The sequence below is a fragment of the Zingiber officinale genome, chromosome 2A (assembly GCF_018446385.1).
Source record: "Zingiber officinale cultivar Zhangliang chromosome 2A, Zo_v1.1, whole genome shotgun sequence".
Lineage (NCBI taxonomy): Eukaryota > Viridiplantae > Streptophyta > Magnoliopsida > Zingiberales > Zingiberaceae > Zingiber > Zingiber officinale.
The window spans coordinates 36,887,355-36,910,383 of record NC_055988.1 but is presented as its reverse complement, the minus strand read 5'-3'; the positions used below and the strand labels follow the sequence as shown (position 1 = coordinate 36,910,383).

Below are 23,029 nucleotides of genomic sequence, written 5' to 3'. Positions count from 1 at the left end.
AATGCGCGGCGAGACACTTCTGACAGGGCCGAAAGCGTTTTGCGACGCTTCCAGTGTCATCGAAAGTTCTCGTGACGCGTCCTGCGCCCACAACATGTCTAGCGCCCGCAACGCGTTCAACGCCACTAGAGGCGTCACAATGCATCGCCGATGTTTTTTTTATTTATTTATGATTTATTTAATTCAAACAACTCCTCACTTAAATGGGGTAATTCGAATAGACTTTTATAAATCTTAATTAAATTATTCCAATAAACTATAAAAAAAATATCTAAAATTAAAATCTTTTTATAAATTTGATTAATTTATTTATATTCTAATAATTTTATATTTAAAATTAAAAAATTCTAATAAATATTATTACAACAACAACCAAGTCTTATCCTACTAGGTGAAGAACGCTATATAGATCTTTTTACACCATTGAGCTCTATCTCCTATTATACCATCATCTATACTTAAATAAACTTTATTTTGTTTTATTGTTACTTACCAAGACTTTTTTGGTCTTCCTCATTTGATATGTGTTTATCATAGTTTCACATCACCTAACTGGAGCATTTATTGGTCGTCAAAATATATGCTCGTACCATCTTAAACGTGTTTCTCAGAGTTTTCTCTTAATAGATGCAACTCCGACTTTCTCTCTAATGCTCTCATTTCTTATTTTATACATTCCCGTATGTCCACACATCCACTTAAACATTCTTATCTCTACAACTCTCATCTTCTGCTCATGTGCTCAAGTTATAGCTCAACATTCAGTTCCATATAACATAGCATGTTTAACCGCAGTTTTGTAGAACTTTCCTTTAAGTTCTTAAGTTTTAGAAGTACTTTACGATCACGTAAAACACCCGACACTCCTCTCCATTTCAACAATCTTGCTTGTATTCTATATAAGACATCTCTCTCAATCCACCCATCGTTTTGCAAAAATAATCCTAAATATTTAAAACTCTCGGTTTCGGATAACTCGTCATCTCCCATCTTAACAATTGTCTTATTACGTCTAATATTGCTAAACTTAAATTCTATATATTATCTTTATTCTAATAAGCCTAAATTTTTTCCCTTCTAGTGTTTCCTGTCAAGATTCTAGTTTAACATTTACTCTTTCACGTGTTTCATCTACCAAAACAATATCATCTACAAACAACATGCACCACAGTACTGTCTTGAATGTGTGTAGTGAGTTTGTCCATAATTACTCCGCTTTACTCTGGTTGTTACATGCTCGTACATATCTTTAATTAGTTCAATATATATTACGCTAATAATCTCTTTTCTAGAATTTTGCATATAATTTCTCTTGGAACTCTATCATAAGCTTTTTCTAAGTCAATGAATATCATATGTAGATCTTATTTTTGCTCCCGATATTTTTCAATTAATTATTTAAGAAGATGTATAGTTTCTATTATCAACCTTCCAAGTATTAACCCAAATTAATTTTCGGACTGTGGTTTCCTTATTTAATCTTTTTTCCTATTACTTTTTCTCAAAATTTCATGGTATAACTCATTAGTTTAATACCCTTGCACAATTTTGTGTGTCTCCATTATTCTTATATAAAGCATTTTTTTCATTTTCAATATCATGTCAAATAATTTTGCAAGTCATTCAATACCTTATTTCCCTAGGCACTTCCATACCTCTATTAGAATATCATTTGATCCAACGGCTTTTCCATTGTGCAGCTCATTTAAAGTTTGTTTTACTTCTAAAGTTTGAATTCTACGATAAAAATTTAAATTTTTATACTTATTTGACCTACTTAAATTATCTAAGTTAATTTCTTTTACTTCTAAAGTTTGAATTCTACAATAAAAATTTAAATTTTTATACTTATTTGACCTACTTAAATTATCTAAGTTAAATTGATCACCTAAACCTACATTAAAAAGTTGATAAAAATACATCTTCCACCGCTCTTTTATTTCTCCATCGTTTACTAGTACCCTATACATTCATCTTTAATATATTTTATTTGGATAAGATTTCTTGTTTTCCTTTCTCTCACTTTAGTTATTCTATAAATGCCTCTTTCCCCTTTTTTATCCAATTTTTGATATAATTGTTCAAAAGTTTCATTTTTTGCTTCATTTACTACTTTCTTAACATTTTTCTTAGCTATTATATATTTTTTAAGTTTTCCTCGTTCTTACAAATATATAATTCCTTATAAGCTATTCATTTTTCCTTCACTTTCTCTTGTACTTTCTCATTCTACCACCAAGATTCCTTACTTTGTAGTGTATATCCCTTTGATTTACTGAGTTCACTCTTAGCTACTATTTTCAACTTTAATATCATCTTATTCCATGTCGTATTAGAGTCACCATATATTTCACCTAATACTTGTACTCCTACCTTCTCCTTAAATATATTTTGCTTCTCATCCTTTAACGTCCACCACTTAATTCTAGGAGTCGTATATATTTTATTTCTAAGGCATATATCTAATACTACTAACATATGTTGGGTAGTTAAGTTTTCTCCACGGATGACCTTGCAATTTTTATAAATTTTTCTATCCTTCTTCATAAGAAAGTCAATTTGCGATTTATTATTCCCACTTTTGAACGTGACTAAGTGTTATCTTTTCTTAAAAAATATATAGTTTTCCCTTCTTCATTTCTCGTTCCAAACTCATAACCCTCATGTACCCTCTCATATTCCTCATTTTTCACTCCGACATGCTTATTTAGTTCATCTCTTATTAAAATCATTTTATTTTGCGAAACATTTTATAATACTTCATCTAAGTCATCACAAAACTTTGATTTGATAACTTCATCTAATTCTACTCGTGGTGCATATATGCTAATTATATTCATAGTTTCTGTCACCACTATTATATTAAGGGTTATAATTCTATTTCCTTTTCTAACTACTCCTACAACTTCATCTTTTAACGAACAATCTACAACAATACTCACTCCATTTTTTGCTTTACTGTTTCTTATGTACCATAACTTAAAACTCGAGTTCTCTATCATCTTTATCTTCTCGTCTACCATTTTGTCTCTTGTACACACAAAATACTAATTCTTCCATATCTACTACCTCCATTAATTTACCAATAAGGGTTCCTATATTCCATGCTCCAAATCTTAGACTATTAGTTTTCCTATAATATTTGTTCTTATCCAACCTATTGTATGAGAATTCTTACCTATTTAACACTACACCCAACTTCTCATGGAGATATAGTGGTCCTTGCCGATACGTTATAATCAGACCCTACAACGCAAACTCTTACATATTTAGCACTACACCCGAGTTCTGGAGATGTAGCGGTCATTGCCGAGACATTACAGTCATACCCTACAACGCGTTCCTTCCGTGGAACAACCTAGCATTAGCACAATAATTTAATGGATTCATTCATTGAACATTTGTCATAGTTTTAACACTGGCCAGCAACCTAACATAACCCTCCTCTTTTATCAGGACTTGGGGTCGGTGATGACTAGTTCGTCATGAACAAAATTAATTCTAATAAATATTATTAATTTATATATATTGATAATTTTATATTTAAAATTAAAAAAATAATAATAAATATTATTAATTCATATAAATCATATTTATATTCACAATTTTATAATTAAAATTAAAATATATATATAATAAATATTATTAATTATTTTATATTCTAATAATTTAATAATTTTATATTTGAAATTAAAAAATTCTAATAAATATTATTAAGTAATTTATATATAAAATTTAAAAACTCTAATAAATCTTATTAATTCATATAAATCATATTTATATTATCACAATGATGATATTGAATTTGAGGCCGATTAAGAATAAGTTGAAAATTATGGAGAAGAAGTAAATATGTGATATTTTATTAGTTGTATAATTTTGAACTCATTTTAAATTTGATGTTATTGTGTTGAAGTTATAATATGTAATTTATGTTGATACCATGGAATCCACCTAGCGGCGCCTAGTCCCCACCTAGGTGGATTAGGCGTTACGCGTTGGTCTGCGCCTGACTAGCACCTAACAAATTTTAGACTATTGATTTCAACTAACTCTAAATTGTCTTTTATTCAATAAATATCAAACTTTTTATAAGATAATATTAAAACTTGAACTCAACTATAACTCAATAGTAAGCCTCTATATAACAATCAAGTGATAATAAAAATATTTTTTAATTAATATATTTATATTTTAAAAAGTACTAAAATTGTATATGCACAATATGGTATAGAAATTGTATCTTTCTAATCATAAATCGCAACTTCGATACGGCTAGAAATTTTAAACCTTGTTAAGATCCTTCTATTGCTCTCTTTCTCAAAATCACCGCATCATCTCTCATGTGAAGTTGTCACAGTAACTCGAAGCCTCCCTTTTTCAATCTCACAAGCTCATCGCACAATTAGACGCCTTTCCCATAGCACTTTCTTGAAGGATGAGAATCCCTATCTTCCTCCTATGACTTTGCCATGAGCCCACCCATACCGCCTTCTTGAAGCACAAGAAATCCCATCTTCCTCCCTCCAACATCACCAAGAACCCCACCTCTATGCCACCGCTATGGTGCTCCATCAAACTGCATTTTATTCTTATCTAATTACTGGTCAACCTAATTTGAGTTTATTGTGGCACAGCTCATATGAACAAAATTGTACCCAAATCAAATGCAAATTTAAACATATATTATGTTTAAATCTAAAATACATTGGGATAGCAAATCACATTGTTTGTAAAAATAATTTAATTAACATGGCTATTCTATGTAAGATCGATGACGTGCTAGAGGGGGGTGAATAGCACTCGTGGCTAATTCATTCGTTTCGGAAAACTCAAAGTAACGCAGCGGAATAAAGAACAAGACAAAAGCAATGCTAACACAATTTCTTTTACTTGATTCGGAGCCTATGACGACTCCTAGTCCAAGGCTCGCGATCGTTGATCGCTTACGTTGGGCAATCACTATAGATCCGGAAATAGGTACAGATATTAAGTGCAATTGCGATACAATAAAGTTACTGACAACAATAGAAATATAAGTCTTTCGTCGATTGTTGGAGTAGCGTCAGAGAGAGTAGTAGTTGTTCGTTCTTGATATCGGAAATTGTGTTGTTGAAGCAACTGGTCGAACCCTCCTTAAATAGCCAAGCTAGGCTTGATCTAGATCCACTGATCTCGGGATCAAATTTAACTCGTCGTTGGTCGGTCGACTGATCCCCTGGTTCGGTCGACCGATCCTGCCTGAATCTGTCCGTCTTCCCGTCCAGATTCAGCTTCGGATGAGTCCTCGTTCGGTCGACCGATCTCGTCGTTCGGTCGACCGATCCTACTATCCTCGCTGGCTTATCTGGTCTGATCCGATCAATCCGACCTGATCTCGGTCACCGTATATTCACTGTTCGGTCGACCGATCCTAGATTCAGTCAACCGATCTTTCGGTCGAATCTGGTCAGCTGGCTGGAAATCAACTCTGTTGTACTGGGGTTCCGTCGACCGATCTGGCTGTTCGGTCAACCAATCAAAGCTAAGTTAGTTTCCTACAAAATAGAGTTAGACAAAACAGCAAATAATATATAAATAAATAACTTGACAGTCTTCGAACTATCCGGTTCTGACTTCGGATTTCCTCCGGAAACCCTAGGTCGAACTGATGCCTACTATTCTCTCAGCGGGGAACGCGTCCTCACCTACTCCTCTCAGGAGAAGTTACCTGTTTGCTAGACCGGTCCTCCAGACCGACTGGACTTTTGCACAGCGCCCGACCTGCCAAGACTTTCCGCCTAGGGTTACCACCCCTAGGACCTAGGTTACCTCCCCCTAGGATTTTCCATAACCTAGGGTTACCACCCCTAGGACCTAGGATTACCACCCCCTAGGACCTAGGATTACCACCCCCTAGGACCTAGGATTACCACCCCCTAGGACCTAGGGTTACCTTCCTTAACCTAGGGTTACCACCCCTAGGACCTAGGGTTACCTCCCCCTAGGATTTTCCATAACCTAGGGTTACCACCCCTAGGGTTTTCCATCTGCTTAATCGCAACTTGGACTTTCCATCGCCTAAGGTTACTGCCCCTAGGACCTACGATTACCTCCCCCTAGGGTTTTCCACCTGCCTAGAATCCACTAGGACTTTTGCCTAAGGCAACTTAGGACTTTCCTGCAAGCTCAATCAACCTTGTTAGATCACAAGACAACTTAACTTTGAACCCTTTGACATAATCAAAACTCAGATTCGATCGTCTAGTGCTTCCTGCACCAACATTCTAGTAATATAATCTTGTATAGAATGCAATCAAGGAATAAAACTCCTGTAGCTAACCCTAATAGTTGAGACAAGCATGCTTTGATGATGATAACATCAATGACTAATCATATCATCTCTGTTGGCTGAGCACATCCAGAGGGAGTCTTAGCAATCATTAAACTAAGAAAGGCCTAAAATTATAGATTAGGATAGAGGGTATGTGCAATTGACCCCACAATTAAGGCTCTATAAGAAACCTGTAGTTGTAGATTAAGAAAATATTAATAGTCCAATCACTAACCTGAGCTTGAATTCTTCTCTTTCTTGCTATGATTCTTCCTGATTGAATCAGAGGACTCGTTTCAGAACCACTAAAAGCATCTTTCCTTTGGTACTCTTGATGGCTCAGTTGAACTTTTACATCATTACTCTTCGCTTGTAAATTTCCAGAGCATGTTCCCACAAGAGAGCTTCGAGCATTTGAGACAAGTATACTATTATGCTGGTTAGCACTGGGAGACCACAATTTTGTTGCAATCGGATCATCCAAACTGCGCAATTTGACAGAGAATCTTTCTCTTGCACAGTAAAGTTCTGTTCGGTGCTTCTCAACGGCATTTATATCTTCTTTGACGTACTGTAAATCAGTTTGTACCTGAACAAAGATATATATTAACATATAGGTCAATTTAGACCAAATTAAACTAACTTATGCTCGAATTAGTTTGCCATATGATGTTAGTGAGACCAACCTCATTTAGCTCTTCTAACTTTTTCTTCTTTAGACACTGTAAAAAGTCAAGCAAAATTTGCATATTCATTTCGGCCTCTTGTTGTTCCATTTTCCGCCTTTTCTCAGTGAGCAGACCCAGCAGACCATCTAACTCTTTAACTGACATCTCACATCCCTGTCTACAAGAAAAATTCATATTTCCACCAGCAATGACTGAATCAGGCAGGAAATTATTTGTGCTAAGCAGAAAAATATTTTATTTAGAATTATATGAAGAAATTATCCAAAAAAGTGCTTCTCATTGGTAGCATATTTCCATCAGTACCACATCCAACTATTCTGAAATAAAGCCTTATCATCAGCAGCATGCTTAAATACTCATGGAAGTCTGATGCAGCCCAGAGCATTACCTTTCTGTTTGGCATAAAAAACATTGCAGCATAGAATCATGCAAAACTTAAGGTAGTCCAACATATTTGTAAAAGTGTGCTACTGCTTCATAAAATGATTGAACAACTTTCTGCAATACATAATAAAAGTGTGCTACTGCTTCATAAAATGATTGAACAAGCAATATGCCAATAACAATCAGTATTCATCCTAAAATTTATATGTGAGAAAATGTTAAATGAGAAACAAAACAGAAGTTATCGTGTCTTGATAGATTAAGACAATCACATAGCCAATTTTTACTACTTCCAAATTAATACATTGATAAAACATCCAATATCTGGTGGAGAGAAGAAGAATTGACCTGTTGCAATGCTAGACGAAGATGCTCAACTGGGGATGCTGTTTTTGCAATTTGACAGGCTGAATGCTTTTTCAAAAGCTGCAAGTTTAGATAGCAACATTACCATGAGATCAGACATGCTTTCGCCTAGAGCTGATTTAAAGTCAGACAATGGAAGAGAACAAGAATGTGTTTAACTTAAATTCATTTGACAAATATTTTGGATTCATTATGCCATATAATAGTTAGAATATTGACCAAGTCCTAATTTCAATATACTTACTGAATTTGTCTAATTGTCCAGAATGTCAATTAATGCTTACAAATGAAGCAACCATTGGTACTTGGATAAATCATTTAACTTTTCCATACCCATGCCCAACACTCACACTCAAGGTCAACACTGGATACCTCTACTGAGCACATGGAAAAATTTCAATAAATAACAATGTCAAACATTTATATCCTCACCCATGTTGGATACTCAAACCCTAATGTCCAAGTAATATAGTGAGTGACTACCAGCTTGAGATTACAAAGCTTTGTATGAAACCCAAACAAGAAGTCATTGCCCATTGCTAGCTTAACAATAAAGTGGGAAGTGTGGTTCAACCTCAAGTGAATGTATGTAGTCTGGGAGGTATGGTTGAAGCAGTATAATTAAACCAAATTGCTTGAACTAGTCATGTAAGGGCATTAGGTCCATGGTATTCATCCATAAAAGAAAGAAATCGAAAAGATAAGAGATTTTTCTGCCAGATATCTCTCTTTTATTTTTCTCCATACTTCCCCTCTCCTTTATATTCAGTTTTCTTTAGGTTACATGGTACTGCAGTAACAACCAAACTGTTGGGACCCCATGTGTTGGATGGCCAAATGAACTAAAGAGGGGGAAATAGCAATTATATATATAAATGAATTATTATACTACTCTTGCTAATGCCTAGCAAGGTCATGCAAACAATGAGCAGTAAAATAAAAAAAAAAAAATACACAAAATTTAAGCATGCCACAATGTTAATGCAGGCATATAATGAGGCTCAATACTCCCATTCCTACTCTGCGACCTATGAAATGAGTCACTCTCGAAAACCTCACTATATCACTTATAGAATGCTCACTATCTTTCTCCTTACTGGAGAACTACTAGAGGTGGAAAAACCACTACAATGAAGTTTAGAAAGGAGGCTCAAAGAGAATACAAGAGATAGTTCAATATGATCTAACCAATCCTATTTCACCTACCATAAGACATCCACATTGCTCTCTTTTTATAGTCTCTATTCGTCTAATGTTTACTAGTTGTTCAACTGATCTGTCGTTGATCAGTTGAATTGCCCATCAGTCAACTGCTTTATCTGCTTTATCACTTTATCTGGTCACTTCAACCAAAGTTTGTTAATGATTATTTGAATCAACTCGGTTCCACCATCTATCTATAATAGCCCTTAGGTTATCTGACTATTGCAGCACAACTTTATCAAATCAATAGGTAATAGGTCCCTGCTTTCCTACTGGAGCATCAATTAACTATATCCTGTCATCAGTCAACTAAGTATATGTTAGTCAACTGCCCAATCTACTCAGCCTTGCACAGAAACATTCTTTTTGCTAGCTCATCACCCTAAGTCGACCCCTTAGTCAACTTAGCTCTCGAGTCAGCTAGACTCAGTTCCAGATGACTAGAACTCCAACTCTGATCATCCTAATAGTCGAGTCTCATCTAAGTAAAGGCTACCCTCACTCACAAGTACAAGTCTCTCAACTCTCACAATTTACCACTAGAACTTACCTTCTGCAGCTTGACTTCACTAGCAAGGCCCGTCTCTCAAATGCACCTAAGCCCTTGACTAGCTCCACGTGTCATCGTTCACTCTCTACTCTTTGTTAACATAGTTCACCTCCACCAACTATTGTCAATGTTATGTCTTGATGCTCCCAATCCTGAAGTCCCTTAGATATCCCATACTATACTTCTATGTTCTCTACAGACCTCGAGCCATCAAGCTGCCAACTTAAACATGCCAAGTCATGTTCAACATCACTGGATCTTATCAAATTATGAGCTCTCCAAACTCCATGTGTGTTATGTCAACTCCCTGTACACTTGAATATCAAATCAAAATGCAAGTCTCAACTTAAACTCTTTGCACAAACATCAAAAACAATGTAAACTCAACCACTTGGGGTACAATTGCACTAACACAAACTCCATCTTCATTTGTTATGTATTCTCTCCAACCAACCTTTTCTTCCTTTGGTTAACTCCATATTTATTTCTTCTCTATTCTCTCCATCCAACCTTTTCATATGGTATCTTATCTACCTTTTGACAATTCTTTTTATTTTACAACATCCACCATGTGATAGGTATCTTCTTCAAGTATTCATGTAACTATTGGAGCATAAGGCAGTATGAGTCAAGCCAAAACAAGGCTTATGTTAGGGTACAAAATGTGGTTCACTTTGGCTAGCATGAAGGCAACCCAATAGCCAAGTGCAACATTGTCTCATGTCAAATGCACAAAGCAACAAAAATAGAAATTTCTGGGGTTTACTTTGGTATTGATATATAGTTGCCAAGGGAAGAAGCATTCAACTTTTGTAAAAGTTCATCAACTTATACATTTGAGGTGCCATTGAACTGGACAACATCATGGAAGATGATTCCAATGTTGCTTTTTTATACTAAAGGCAGAGACAATATCTGGAAATCGATATACATTGACGTTTTTCCAATCCATTTATCATCATATTCTCATATTTAAACTAGGGGTGAAAGATAAACTTTTGATAATTTTTGCCTTGGTGGTTACTCAACTGTTTGCTTCTATGATTTCTAACCTTAGTAGTTAAGGGATTTCTCCATTTAAGTTTGGTTTAGTTATGAAGAGTACTGGTTTACTCATTCACTGTATGTGAATTCCTTGACTATCATTATTTTGAGTGTCATATCATCTCATTGCATTATTGTGCTATCCTAATTCTAGCAAAGCATTATTTCATTTTATCTTGATAAAAGTTGTCAGTTTGCTTAATTAGCCCTACAAATCCATTTGCTCACCCATATTGAGGTTGAGTAGACTGTTGCTGCGGAGGCAAGAGAGAGGGAGTTTAAATTTGCAACTTCATCTATGAACTTGGAGTGGTTCCAGCATTGCTAGTGCAATAATAATTTATTGTGATAAAAAAAAAAGACAATCGTACAAGCCAAGGAGGGAGTTATCAAAAGTGGGGAATTCATATTGCAAAGACAATCATCAAATGACAATGTCATGGATCCACTGACTAAATCTTTATCCTAGAAGAAATCATATTCCATTATTTAGTACAAGATACGTGGGTGATTGGCGCTAGTACAAGTGAGAGATTGTTAATAATTGTGCCTAGAGGAATGTAATTTTGTATATGTTAATATCAAAGAGAATATAATGTAATCCAAAATCCGAACACACTGGATACTAGATATATATTTAAGAACCCCAATTTATCTTCGGATGTGTGACTAAAGAGATGGAATGTTCTTTTTTGTTAGGACCACGACGACCAAACTAGAAGGGTTGAATAGTGAACGTCCCTAAATTCACAACTTAACAACTCTTACTGATTACTCAGCAAAGATAAAACAAAATAAAATGCAACGGAATAAAGAAAAGAGAACAAACTCAAAAACACTATGATGTAACGTGGTTTAGCAGCCTATGGCTCCTAGTTCACGGAATATCGATCCTTCAAGTGGATCAACCCTGAATCAGCCACTACTTTTCTCCTTCTCGTTCAATTACTAGAGTGGAAAAACCTCTTACAATGCTCTTGATTGGATTACAATGAAGATCACAAGAAGGCTCTCAAATGCACACAAGAAAACCCGAAGAATGCTTGAATTGAATCTGGGAACATTAGCTTCAAATTTACTTGAAGTCCTCCTTGTACACCTATCAATCGACTAGTGACATTCATCAGTCGACTAGTCGACTATTCTTATGTAGTTAGCACATTTGACTATTGTTGCTTTATCAACGACACTTTCCACATTGTCTATTGTTACTTCCATCAATCAACCGATCTAGTCGACTAGTCCATGAACAAAAATATTGTGTTTGCTATCCATTTGAGACTGCCTAGTCGACTTAGCTACCACCCGTTACCAGTTGGACAATGTCCATCATTAGTCAACTTGAAATAACCACAATCCCCAAAAATAAATTTTGGGATATCAAGTGTTTCAACCATCAGTCAATTAAGGTCGAGTTCACTTATATTGAGGTCTATTCTCAACACTCAACTCACAAGAGTTACAAGTACCAATTAACTAGATACTCAACTACGACCATTTTTAAGATTGAGTTCACTTAAATTGAGTCTATTCTCAACACTCAACTCACAAGAGTTATACTTGTGGCCTAAAGTCGCCTACCATCGGGCTATATGTCTCTCAGATATACCCGAGCCCTCGGCTCCTCATTCTTCATGCCTTTTGCCTATGTAGTCCACTTCCTCGACTCTATCACATTCCGATGCTCCTCGTACTAGGGTCCCTCAGATGTTACACGTCATCATTCTTCGATCTTCATAGACCTTGGGCCATTGAGTTATTAACCGACCTAGCTATGCCAAGTCATCTCCATATGCATATCTCCAAATACTAATGCCTCAAACACATATGTCAAATACAAGAATAAATCCTACCTTAAACTCTTTGCCCAAATATCAAAATCTGTGATCAATCCCACTCACCAAAAGGATTGATTGTGCCAACACTTTTTCGTCTCACTTCCACTTTTTAATATGCCCCCTCACACCACAATCACAAGAAAGAGTTTGATCCAACCCAAAATGCCAACAAACTTAAATGTCTATTTAAGTATATTTAAGAAACCTCATTTTTAAGATTTGGGACTAAAGGAGTGGAATTTTCCTAATGATCTCATTTTTAATATTTTTTAAGATATTAAGAATAAAAAATTGGTCCCTTAGCTTAAGCTTAAGAATAAATATTAATTAATTAATTTTAACATAGTCTATAGTTTGAATGCTAAGGGTGTCAAAAATAATTATCATCGATTCATGTGTTAATATTTTATTAAATCAAATAAAGTATACCACACACACATAAAGGGGAATATTAAGAATATGAAATTGATCAATTTCTTAACAGCTGTAGCTTTTGGGATAAGTGATAAGCCAATTAACTTTAACAATATGGACATCTAATACGTAATTGCACTATTCATGAAATTATTCTTTTATGTAATCTTTCACTTATTTGAACAATGATTATAAAATTTTATGTAGTATGTATTAGTATATTGATCCAACAGGGTGTGAGACAAAATTTATACATATATGTAGCATTATTAAAAATCTTTGATAGTAATAATCTCAAGATTGGACATTAAGTATTACAGATGTACTACTATATATTATAATTTTGTTATAGGATAGCAGTAGATATTCTCATGCAAATAGCATGTTGATGCTTAGACAAATATATAGGTGGAATTGTTGGACAAGCTAGTGAGAGTGGTTCTTAATGAGAAATAATATGATATCTACAATGTCTATAGAAATCTCATACAACAATGGTGCAATTAATCCTTAGATTTAAGATTATCACACCTATCTCATATGAGGATCGATGTGCTCTAACACTTGTGGGTGGGTCTTATCCTAAGAATTCATATACATTCATTGAGAATACTATGAGCTATATGGAGGTGGATGTGGTGCTTACTCGACAAAGGTCACCCTTGGTAGAAGGAGATATATTACTTGTCCATTCGATTAAAGATCATCTAAGGATTCTATGCACAATACAAGTGGAATTGAGACAAGGTTCACTTTCTAGCAAGTGGATCATCAAGAAATTGAATGACAATATGATGTGGGTTGAAGGGATAGACACTTTTCCATACCTTAGGCCACGTCATGACATACAATAATAAAAGCACCGAATTGCGTAGCAAGGCTTTATGGATTAATACGTTCTTCTAGAATATTAGGAATTAATGATATTTTACTAGAGATCATCCATTACCTATGTATATAAATAAAAAAAAAAAGATCTGCATGTGGGACGTAAGAGTTTGATCTTCTAATAATTCTAGAGTCGCACGCACAAGATATGAGTCTCCAACACATAGTTGCATAGTAGTAATCAAAAGAAGAAAAAAAAAAAAGAATTTTGTTGGAACACAATTTATTACTTAGAGTGATTAATCTAAAGGGGTTTGTAATAAATTAAGTAGTTGATATATTATATTCACACATTAGAGGACAATATTAAAAAAAATTATGAGTTAATTGGCTTTTAATTATAAGGATCAATTTTCAACTATTGTCTATTACCTTTCTATAAGTCCAATTAAAAGTTCTAGAAATTTGAAAAGTAGAATTGGATTTCAATGGGATTATTCCTTGGATTAATTAATAATTATTTTTTAATTGAAAGAGAACCTATCTTATCTTCTAAGAGTAATTGAGGCATGCAATTAATTGGGGGAGTTGGAAAGATTTAAGTTAGAACTTTTTTCTCTCTCCTCTTGGTCAAATAGCCCAATTAAAAAGGGGTGATCAACCACTCCTTTTGATAACCAAAGGTAGTTGAACCCCCTTTCTCTCCCTCCTTTGTATCAAATGATGGTGCATTTCTTCCTCCTAGTCCTTAATTCAAGAGTTGATAAACTCCTCTAGTGATCGCTCATAGGTTGAATGATGACCTCCTTTTGAAAGGCATTGGATGTCAAGACGCTAGCACCTCCAATGCTCATAAGTTACGGACTTAATTATTTTTTGTATGTGTGTCTTCTTTTCAAATCTATAGGTTGGCTTAAATAGGTCAAATAAAAAATTTATATTTCTATTGCACTACCATTATGAGCCTAGTAGATCCCAACAAAAAGAAGTTTTTATGATAATCTATCCACAACATAGAAAATATGATACATTTTTTAGTAATAGATTATGGTTAAACTAGCACAAAATAAAGAGATAATAAATGAATTTTTTTTTATGAAACTGAAAAAATGCTACAAAAAATATAAAAATAAATCACAGTGTCGTTGGAGCAGTGGGTCATCATTGGGTACTAGTATATCAATTCTTGGATCCAATCCAAGGGTAATTTCAAACAGATCTTGCAAAAGGGAAAAATTGAAAACTAAAACAAGGTTGGTTTAGATCTGGTGTAAAGCTAGTTATAAAAATGTAAGAGAGAAGAAACACCAAAAACAATCCCTTCATTCTTTGATCAAGGCTTGATCTTATGGTGACTTCAACATCAAAATAAGCTTACATATCTCAATAAAATCAAAATCTTTCTTCTAAAGATTTCTTAAATTTAATTAGTTGATTAGTTCAAATTTAAAAATTAATTAATTTTCCTCATAAAATTCATAGATGCAATCTTACCCTAGTTTATCATCCATTTGTCAAATTGAAAAATCATCACAAAAACAATATAATATAAATAGTTTCTTGTATAATTTAACCATCTTCCATTAAATTTTAGTCCACAATAAAAATTGACACCATCCCTGCTTAGGTCAATATAATAAATTAAAAGGAAACACCTCTATTGCCCCACTAGATATCTGAGATATGAATCTTTTGAGAGTAAGGGACATAAACCAAACTAGGCTTATATAAAGGTCAAGGTCTAATTGATTAAAACTAGATTGGACTGTACAAATTGTGTTAATGAATTAATTTTCACACATTCCTCAATAGATAATAGTCACCTTGTCACAATCCCATTATCCTATGTTAAGAGGAGAATCATATTATTTTCCAAAAAAAAATGACAGATATAAGCCTATGCATGTTAAGGTAGATTTATAAGTGGATTTAGGCCTAAAATTCATAGAGAAGGCAACTTGTTTTCATCTACTTTAATAAAGAAAGTCAATATCAAACCCAGGAGATTGAATATAACATTAACACAATAAAAATGTTGAAAATGAATACTAGCCTACACATAAAATATCACAAACCCAAACTCCATAAGCTCATTGAAAGGGAAGTAGATTCTAAAAAAGACACATACTTTAAAAGACTCAATCAAACTAGAAAAAAATAAATTGCAAACTAGGACAGAAACCAAATTAAATTACACTTTATCCAAAAGTTCCCTGTAATCCTAAATATAACAATTACCACCTCAAGGACAATCTTTAGAGATTTAGTCTCCTAAAAAGTACCTAACAAAATATCTGAAAATTCTAAAAACTATTAGAAGTAAATTCCTAATTTGCATTACTTATCCTTTAATACTTGTTCTATTATATTTCTTGTTGAATGGACTTTGCATAAAACATTTCCATAATGGATTGTGGATATTTTTAGCGAAATTAAAGTAAAAGACAACTTAGGTTAGTGCTTAATTTGAACATGAACTAACATGCATGACAATTCAAGCATCACAAGGCACAAGATTAAACATGTCAAATGGTAAAAAAGAACTGTATGGTGATTGATATATCGGAGATCAAGACTCAGGGATAAAAAGAGAGTAGTGGCAACTAATAACCTACTATATACTATCAATTTTATCCTATTCCATTTTAAATTATGGTCAGTTGTTATTTCCATTATATAATTGTGTTGAACCAAATCAGTTTAGGTTTATTTAAGGCCCTAATTGGGTTTTGCTAGGGAAATAATTGGATATATAAATAAGGGTATAGTGTTGAGATCAAATCTGTCTTAAATTGGGTTTAATTTGGACTCAAACAAGTAATTGAGACCAGCCCCTCTCCCATCTTGATCTCCTAGAAACTATTCTTCCCCATGAGCTTTGACATTCATTCGCAAGCTTCAACACAACCACTTCTCAGGTGGTCGATAGACCTCAATAAGGTTATCTCATAAGGGTCATTGAAGGAGTATAGTGGTATCATTTCTCTCCTCCATTGTAGCGCAGTGATGTTCCTTCTCCTTTGGTAGTGAGCAGCGGCTAATCCCCTCTAAATTGAGATGAGTTCATCTTATTTTCCTTTCCACATCATTGATGAACCCAACTCAAAGATTTCCTTCTCTATTATTTAGGCAACAACTTCTAAACCAACTCTCAAAGAATTTCATCAGTCAAGCAAATCTTGTGCATTCAAATCCTAGAGTGAGCCAATCTAGTAAGATTTAAGCTTCCACTTTTCTTAAGCGCCGGTAAGGGAGTTTCTCATGGTTTGAAATCGAGCAACTTTCATCCACCTAGGGCCATAGCTGTGAAGAATTCCAGAAGCCCTCGTCAAGTTATGGATGTTAAGTCTCTTCTAGGTAAGTCATTATAGGATAGGCAATACCTTTTTCTTGAGTTCGAGCTTTAATAAGGTGTTATTTGTCTGGACTGTAATATGGCTCTCTTATGATGGTATGATCTTGTAGTTTTACTTAGAGAAGGTTTTTGGAAATTGGTCGACTTTCCTTCCTCACTTGATGGCTGTGATATGAGAGTGAAATAAGTTTTTCCTTTACCATGATCTACATTTTAGATGGTGTAGAATCATAGTCAAAAATATCAATATCTTGAGCAACTAGAAATTAAAGAAGCTTAGGAGTGTTCTTGAGGGTAGATTAGCAGTGAATTGGGAGCACAATTTAATATATCTTTCTATGTCAGTTGGCACAAGTGAAATTTACCTCTACACTTACCATCTGGCATGCAATAATACCTAAGACCATAGAACATCTTCCTCAATAACAATTGCATTTCTTCTTCGTTCCTCCACGTGCAATGAGGAAAACAACCAAAATGACCACATGGAACAAAAAAACCATAGCTAAGTTGCTAGGCGAAAAATAAAACAATAGCAGCATCACTTGTGGTAGTGTCACTCACAACGGCATCACTCGCTTCATCACAACACCATTATTCATGGCACATCTCTCTTGGACATCATCACAACAAAGCACTCATGGGTGTCACTCAATGGCACCTACTTCATTTGAAAAATGATGGAACAACTTTGATTCAATTTCTCTACAACCAATTGCTCGATCAACTAGGCTTCACCGGTAAGTACTCTTCTCCCCTCCTCTTCCTAATCTTCTTCGTCTTCTCCTCTTCCTTTTCCTCCATAGTGCCTTCAACACGGCATGTAGGCACCTAACGACGCAACATTATCTCTTTCCAATCGAGGAATAATACCCCAGCTCAGAATGAGATTTCAAATGGATTGGGAGTTCTTCAACAGGTGGTCTCTCTTGCTTGCTTGCTTCTATAACACCATTTTTTGCATGGTTAAGTGGATAACAATAATATAATGATTATGTGTCCATTTCAGAAACAGGGATTAAATAGGTGTTTATAAGTTTTGAATAGGGAAACAAGTTTAAAGAAGGGGCTAAAACATGGGTGAATGTTATTTAATGATTTCCTTCTTTACTTATTGGTATATGTTAACATGATGCTTATCCTTTGCATTGCTATATTGCTTGACCTTTAAATCTAAATCTTTGTTGGCAATCCCTATTTTATCAATCTAAATAATTGTTTAATATGATTAATAATGATAACATAAGTGTCTTCTGCAAACTGCATATGTACTATATAGTGGGTCAACTGCATAACCTTGAATATTGTATTACCTCCACTGTGCATGTCACAAAAGTGTAAAGGAATTCAAAGATTGCAAATGGCTTTTAGGTTCCAAATACACTTAATTTGTGAAACAACTCCAACTATAGGCCTCCTCAAGTAGCTATAGGTCAGTTGTTTAGTAACATTACAATAAGCATCCAAACACAAAGCACAATGTTTGACTCTTCTACTTTCATGTAAGGTAATGAGCTTTAATGACTATGATTAAAAGAGCTAGACCCATCAAGGGCTTAGGAATCACAACCTTTGCCTAAGCATATCCTCCTTCCGTAAGTCAATGACTCTCAAGAAGCATATAATCCTTTAACTATCATAGTTCTTAACAAATCATGATAAATTATTTTGGTGAGAGATTAGAATCATCACAAGATAGGATAAATATTTGACATAAACATGTTAAGATCACTATTAAATAGGTATCCACTCAGCTATAGATTTTCCAGTAAGCCAACAAAAAAGAACTTTGTCAATTTTGTAGACAGCCAAAATCATAGCCATGTTTAGACCAGTTTACCCTCTCCTCTACTTACCATTGATTCGGTGATAATGCTCAGCCCTTATGCCACAAAGCTCTTTCTTCCCTAATAATTTTCCAATCAATTCATAAAATAGGAGTTTTCTATTGTTTATCATTCCCTACCTGTCAATTTTCTCAGTATCTCCTTACATTGAGATAAAGCATCTGTGTAAATGTTGTCTTAGTATAGAAATTTCATGTAATGGTGCATATTGAAACCAAACATGCAATAGTAGCATTACACGTTCGAGATCAATCAGCAAATATTCATAGGTGCTACAAACCTACATTAGTTTGACTTGGCTTCCTTCCTATAATGACTTCTACAATGGTGAGAACACATTTGGTTCATGCCAATCCAAGCTCATCTTGCTATAAATATAAAACGTCATTTATGAAATGGTTGATAGTAGATTGTGCATAGTTGAATAGTTAGATAATTGTTTCTCCGACCATATGAAAATCAAATAGGTCTTAAAAATCAAATAAAATAAAATAATCGACAGCGTCAAGCAGGAAAACCAATAAATAGAAGATAACTAGCAAGCGAATTTAACCTTATTGAGGAGGAAATTTGGGTAGAGTTGATTCTTGGTGAGGTAAATTCCGCAGCAGGGGCAATCGCTCTTATTGTTGAGGTGGGTGACAATGCACATGTAGCAGAAGCTGTGGCCGCAGGCCGTCAGGAAGGCGTCCTTGATGACCCCCATGCAGATAGGGCAGCGAAGATCCTTGTCGCGCTCAGCTTCCTCCTCTGACGCCGCGGGCGCTGGATCCCGAACTCCGTCTGGTACCTTATCTGCCTCCGGCGCGGCTGGCGTTCCGGCGACGTCCGTGGTCTCCGAGGAGGAGACTGCGGGGGGTGCGACCGAAGCCCCCATCTCCTCCGTCTTCGATACGGAAGGCACCAGCGCTCCAGCAGAGGAACTGCCCATCGATCGGAGGGAGACTACCGAATGGGACGGAATCAGGCACTGTCGAACGAGTGGCGACGGTGTAAAGCAGCAAAGCGGAGTAGATTGGGCGTCGGAGGTGTTCTCAAATAAATAAAATTAATCGACAAAAAGAATGTGAAAAATACATGGACCGTATATGGACACTGTTGCAAAAACGCTCCAATTAGTAATGATGTCACTTTTTTATATGCACCAGATCAACTTGCCCGCGTTATGAATGTAAAAGCGATGCTCTGACCAGGACCACAAGCCCACTTGTAGTATTGCCAGTAGAGAGGTCCATCTAGCTGACCCGATACGGTTGAAGTCGTACCCGATATAGCCCGTCAGCCATATGTTAGCTCAGACTACGTATCGTGTTAGGCAGCCATGATTTATCCCACATGTCGCGTTACGCACAGTCCGTGTGCCGACCAAACCTGCGTTGCGTCGGGCGTCTTCCGAGTGTCGGACCGAACCTGTGATAGGAAAGGTAGTGTCAAATTTAGAAAATTTTGTAGTATGGACACTGGACAGGACATTTATTCAGGATCATACTTTGATTTCATGTCATAAAAAATATATGGAAATTTAATTTGTATATCGAATGAGATACCATAAGGATATTTTGCTTGAAGGTGTTTGTTATGATGTATCCTATTTGAGCCAAAATTGATGGTAAGGGTACAAATGGACTGAACTATCTGTATTTAAGTTTTATTTTTTTTAATTAGCACTTATATTCAAGTTATATCGATTAATTTAGGATAACTCATGATACCCTAAAAAAGTTTCTATCAACCACTAGATTAAATCAAAAAAGTTCATAATGAATAATTCATCAGTCTAGCATTCTTAAGTATTCAAGCTTATTTTAAAATAATAATATTAAACTCAGTCTATCATTCTTAAGTATTCAAGCTTATTTAAAAATAATAATATTCAACCCAACTAGCCTTGAAGATGACTTGCCCTGCCCCATAAAAAAATGATAAATCCAGTTAACCTCATTAACTAGCTCTGGAGGTGACCGCCTCGGCCCTACGGAATATTTTGACCAGTCATCAAGGTAAATTGGAAAGCGCTCGCGGCAAATGGTCAAGAAGACCTACATCCTTTGGTTGCACAACTCATTTAAAGAAAAAATTCCTACAAATTAGTCATAGCTGAGAATCGAATAGTAGATGCCTGGGTGACAACTTGAATGTCCTGTCATTACACCATAGTCTCGGGGATAAAAATTGATAAACTTAGTTAACCTCATTGACTAGCTCTGAGGGTGATCAACCCGGCCCTAGGGAATTTTCCCACTGACCACTAGGATAAATTGGGAAGTGTGCATAGTGGGCAGCCCAAAAGCTCAGCATTCTTTAGTTGTGCGCCCTATTTTGAGAAAAAAAATCTTATAAATACGTCATAGTTAAGGATTGAATCGCGAGTATCTGAATGATAACATGGATATTTTACCGTGGCATCATAGCCCTCAGGACAATATTCAAGTTAGGGACAGTATTCAAGCTTATTTAGTGATTTATTGAGGTTGTTCAAGTTTACGTATTAAAAAACTTATTAAGCTCCAATCGAGCTTGAACTTTTTATAGAGCTAAAGTAGCAACATTATTTTCCTTATAAATTAATTAAATATTTATCTAATTCATAAAATATATTATTTATTTAATTTTAACATATTATGAGTAAATTTATATTATAAAAATTTATAGGGTAAAAATTAAAAGGGCATCCATCGTTTGTAAAATCATCAGATGGAGACATCATTGCCTGATTTCTAATTAAAGTCAAATAGGTACCTCATTTAACATGAACTATCAAAAATATTATTACATTATCTAATAATTCATCCATGTAGAATCTAACAATTAGCTTCTATACGTTGTAGAAATTACCATCTAGCTTCTACAACCGTGACTTTATATATTTTGATTTTGTTCGTGATAACCAAATTAAAATAATATTACAATGAGCAAACAAAAAATGATGGAGATTTCATGATACTCACTACATTTCAAATAAATATTATTTGATTACTGATGGTATCCGGAGTTATCTCTGAGTTGATCCTCATCAACTGAGCACTTTTAATTAGACTTCATTTGACTCTACTCTTTAGTCTGACTAGAAGGGGGGCATGTAATGGTATATGGAGTTATCTCCAAGCTGACCATTGTTGACCCAACACTTTTAATCGAACTTCATTTGATATCTCTCTTCAGTTCGACTCAAGGGGGGAATGTGATGGTATCTGGAATTATCCCTTAATGGTATCAGCTCCTCCGAGCACCTAGATTCAGATATTAATTTCCCAAGCACTGTGGCTTCTTGCTTAGAGATTGACATGCCCGAGTGATGTAAGTATTTTATATAGGGTTGTTATGTTTTGATGCACTTTTTGACCTATTGTATATGCATATATTTCATGATATCATCCCTTTATGCTTCATTTTGATACTTTTCTATTCTAGAAAACTATTTCCATGTATTTCTTTTGATAAGGCACAAAAAGGTGTAAAAATGGAGATTGAAGATCAATAAATTAAAGTTCACAACCTGCTACGGGTGCCCATGCCAGTCGGCACGGGTCGTACTTCAATCAGCCCAACTTGCCACAAGCGCCCATGCCCGCCTGCACAACTTATGGCCAAAGCTTCTCTACAACCGTCAAACACAACAAGGGCACCCGTGTCAGTCGGCACGATCCATGTCGTGCCACTTAGCCTTTGCCCATAAAAGGCTGATTTCAACCTCCTGAGAAGGGATCCCGATCTGGAGTTGCCATAGGACTCCAAGGCAACTTGAGAAGATGATCTGAAGGGGATTCAATGTCGTCTAGGCTTGGAAGAGGGATCAGGAGCATTTGGAGGAGAAATCTTGTGACGGGCCTAAGCAGAATGTACTTGTTCACCCTTGATATGGGGGAACGACCCATAAAACTCACTCCTAAAACATCAAAAATTTCAACTTCTATAATGGCATTCTGTGGCATTTCTTATCTCCTGGTGATGTTCCTTGTATTCTGGCAATGATCACATGCCATTACAAAAACCCAAGCATCATTGAATATATGAGGCCAATAGAATTCGACTTTTAAAACTTTTGCTACAATTTTCATTGCCCCTGGATGTCTACTGTATGCTAAAGAATGACAATGGTGAAGAATGTCACGAATCTCCTCATTAGGGGCACTTCTTATATAAATGTCATCTGCACATCTTTTATGAATGAATGCTTTATCCTAAATAAAATATTTTG

The 23,029-nt window shown here is 35.2% G+C and overlaps 1 protein-coding gene across 1 annotated transcript in view; it reads right to left on the bottom strand.

The window, feature by feature from the left end:
• Positions 1 to 19,873, bottom strand: part of LOC122041039 (E3 ubiquitin-protein ligase COP1-like) — a 34,716-nt gene extending 14,843 nt beyond the window's left edge. The window contains exons 1-4 of the mRNA XM_042600572.1: positions 19,385 to 19,873; positions 7,735 to 7,812; positions 7,000 to 7,155; positions 6,549 to 6,902 (exon numbers count right to left, since the gene is read on the bottom strand). Of these exons, the coding sequence (XP_042456506.1) occupies positions 6,549 to 6,902; positions 7,000 to 7,155; positions 7,735 to 7,812; positions 19,385 to 19,762 (966 nt within the window). The 5' untranslated portion in view covers positions 19,763 to 19,873. The remainder of the gene's footprint in view (positions 1 to 6,548; positions 6,903 to 6,999; positions 7,156 to 7,734; positions 7,813 to 19,384) is intronic.
• Positions 19,874 to 23,029: the final 3,156 nt, after the last annotated feature.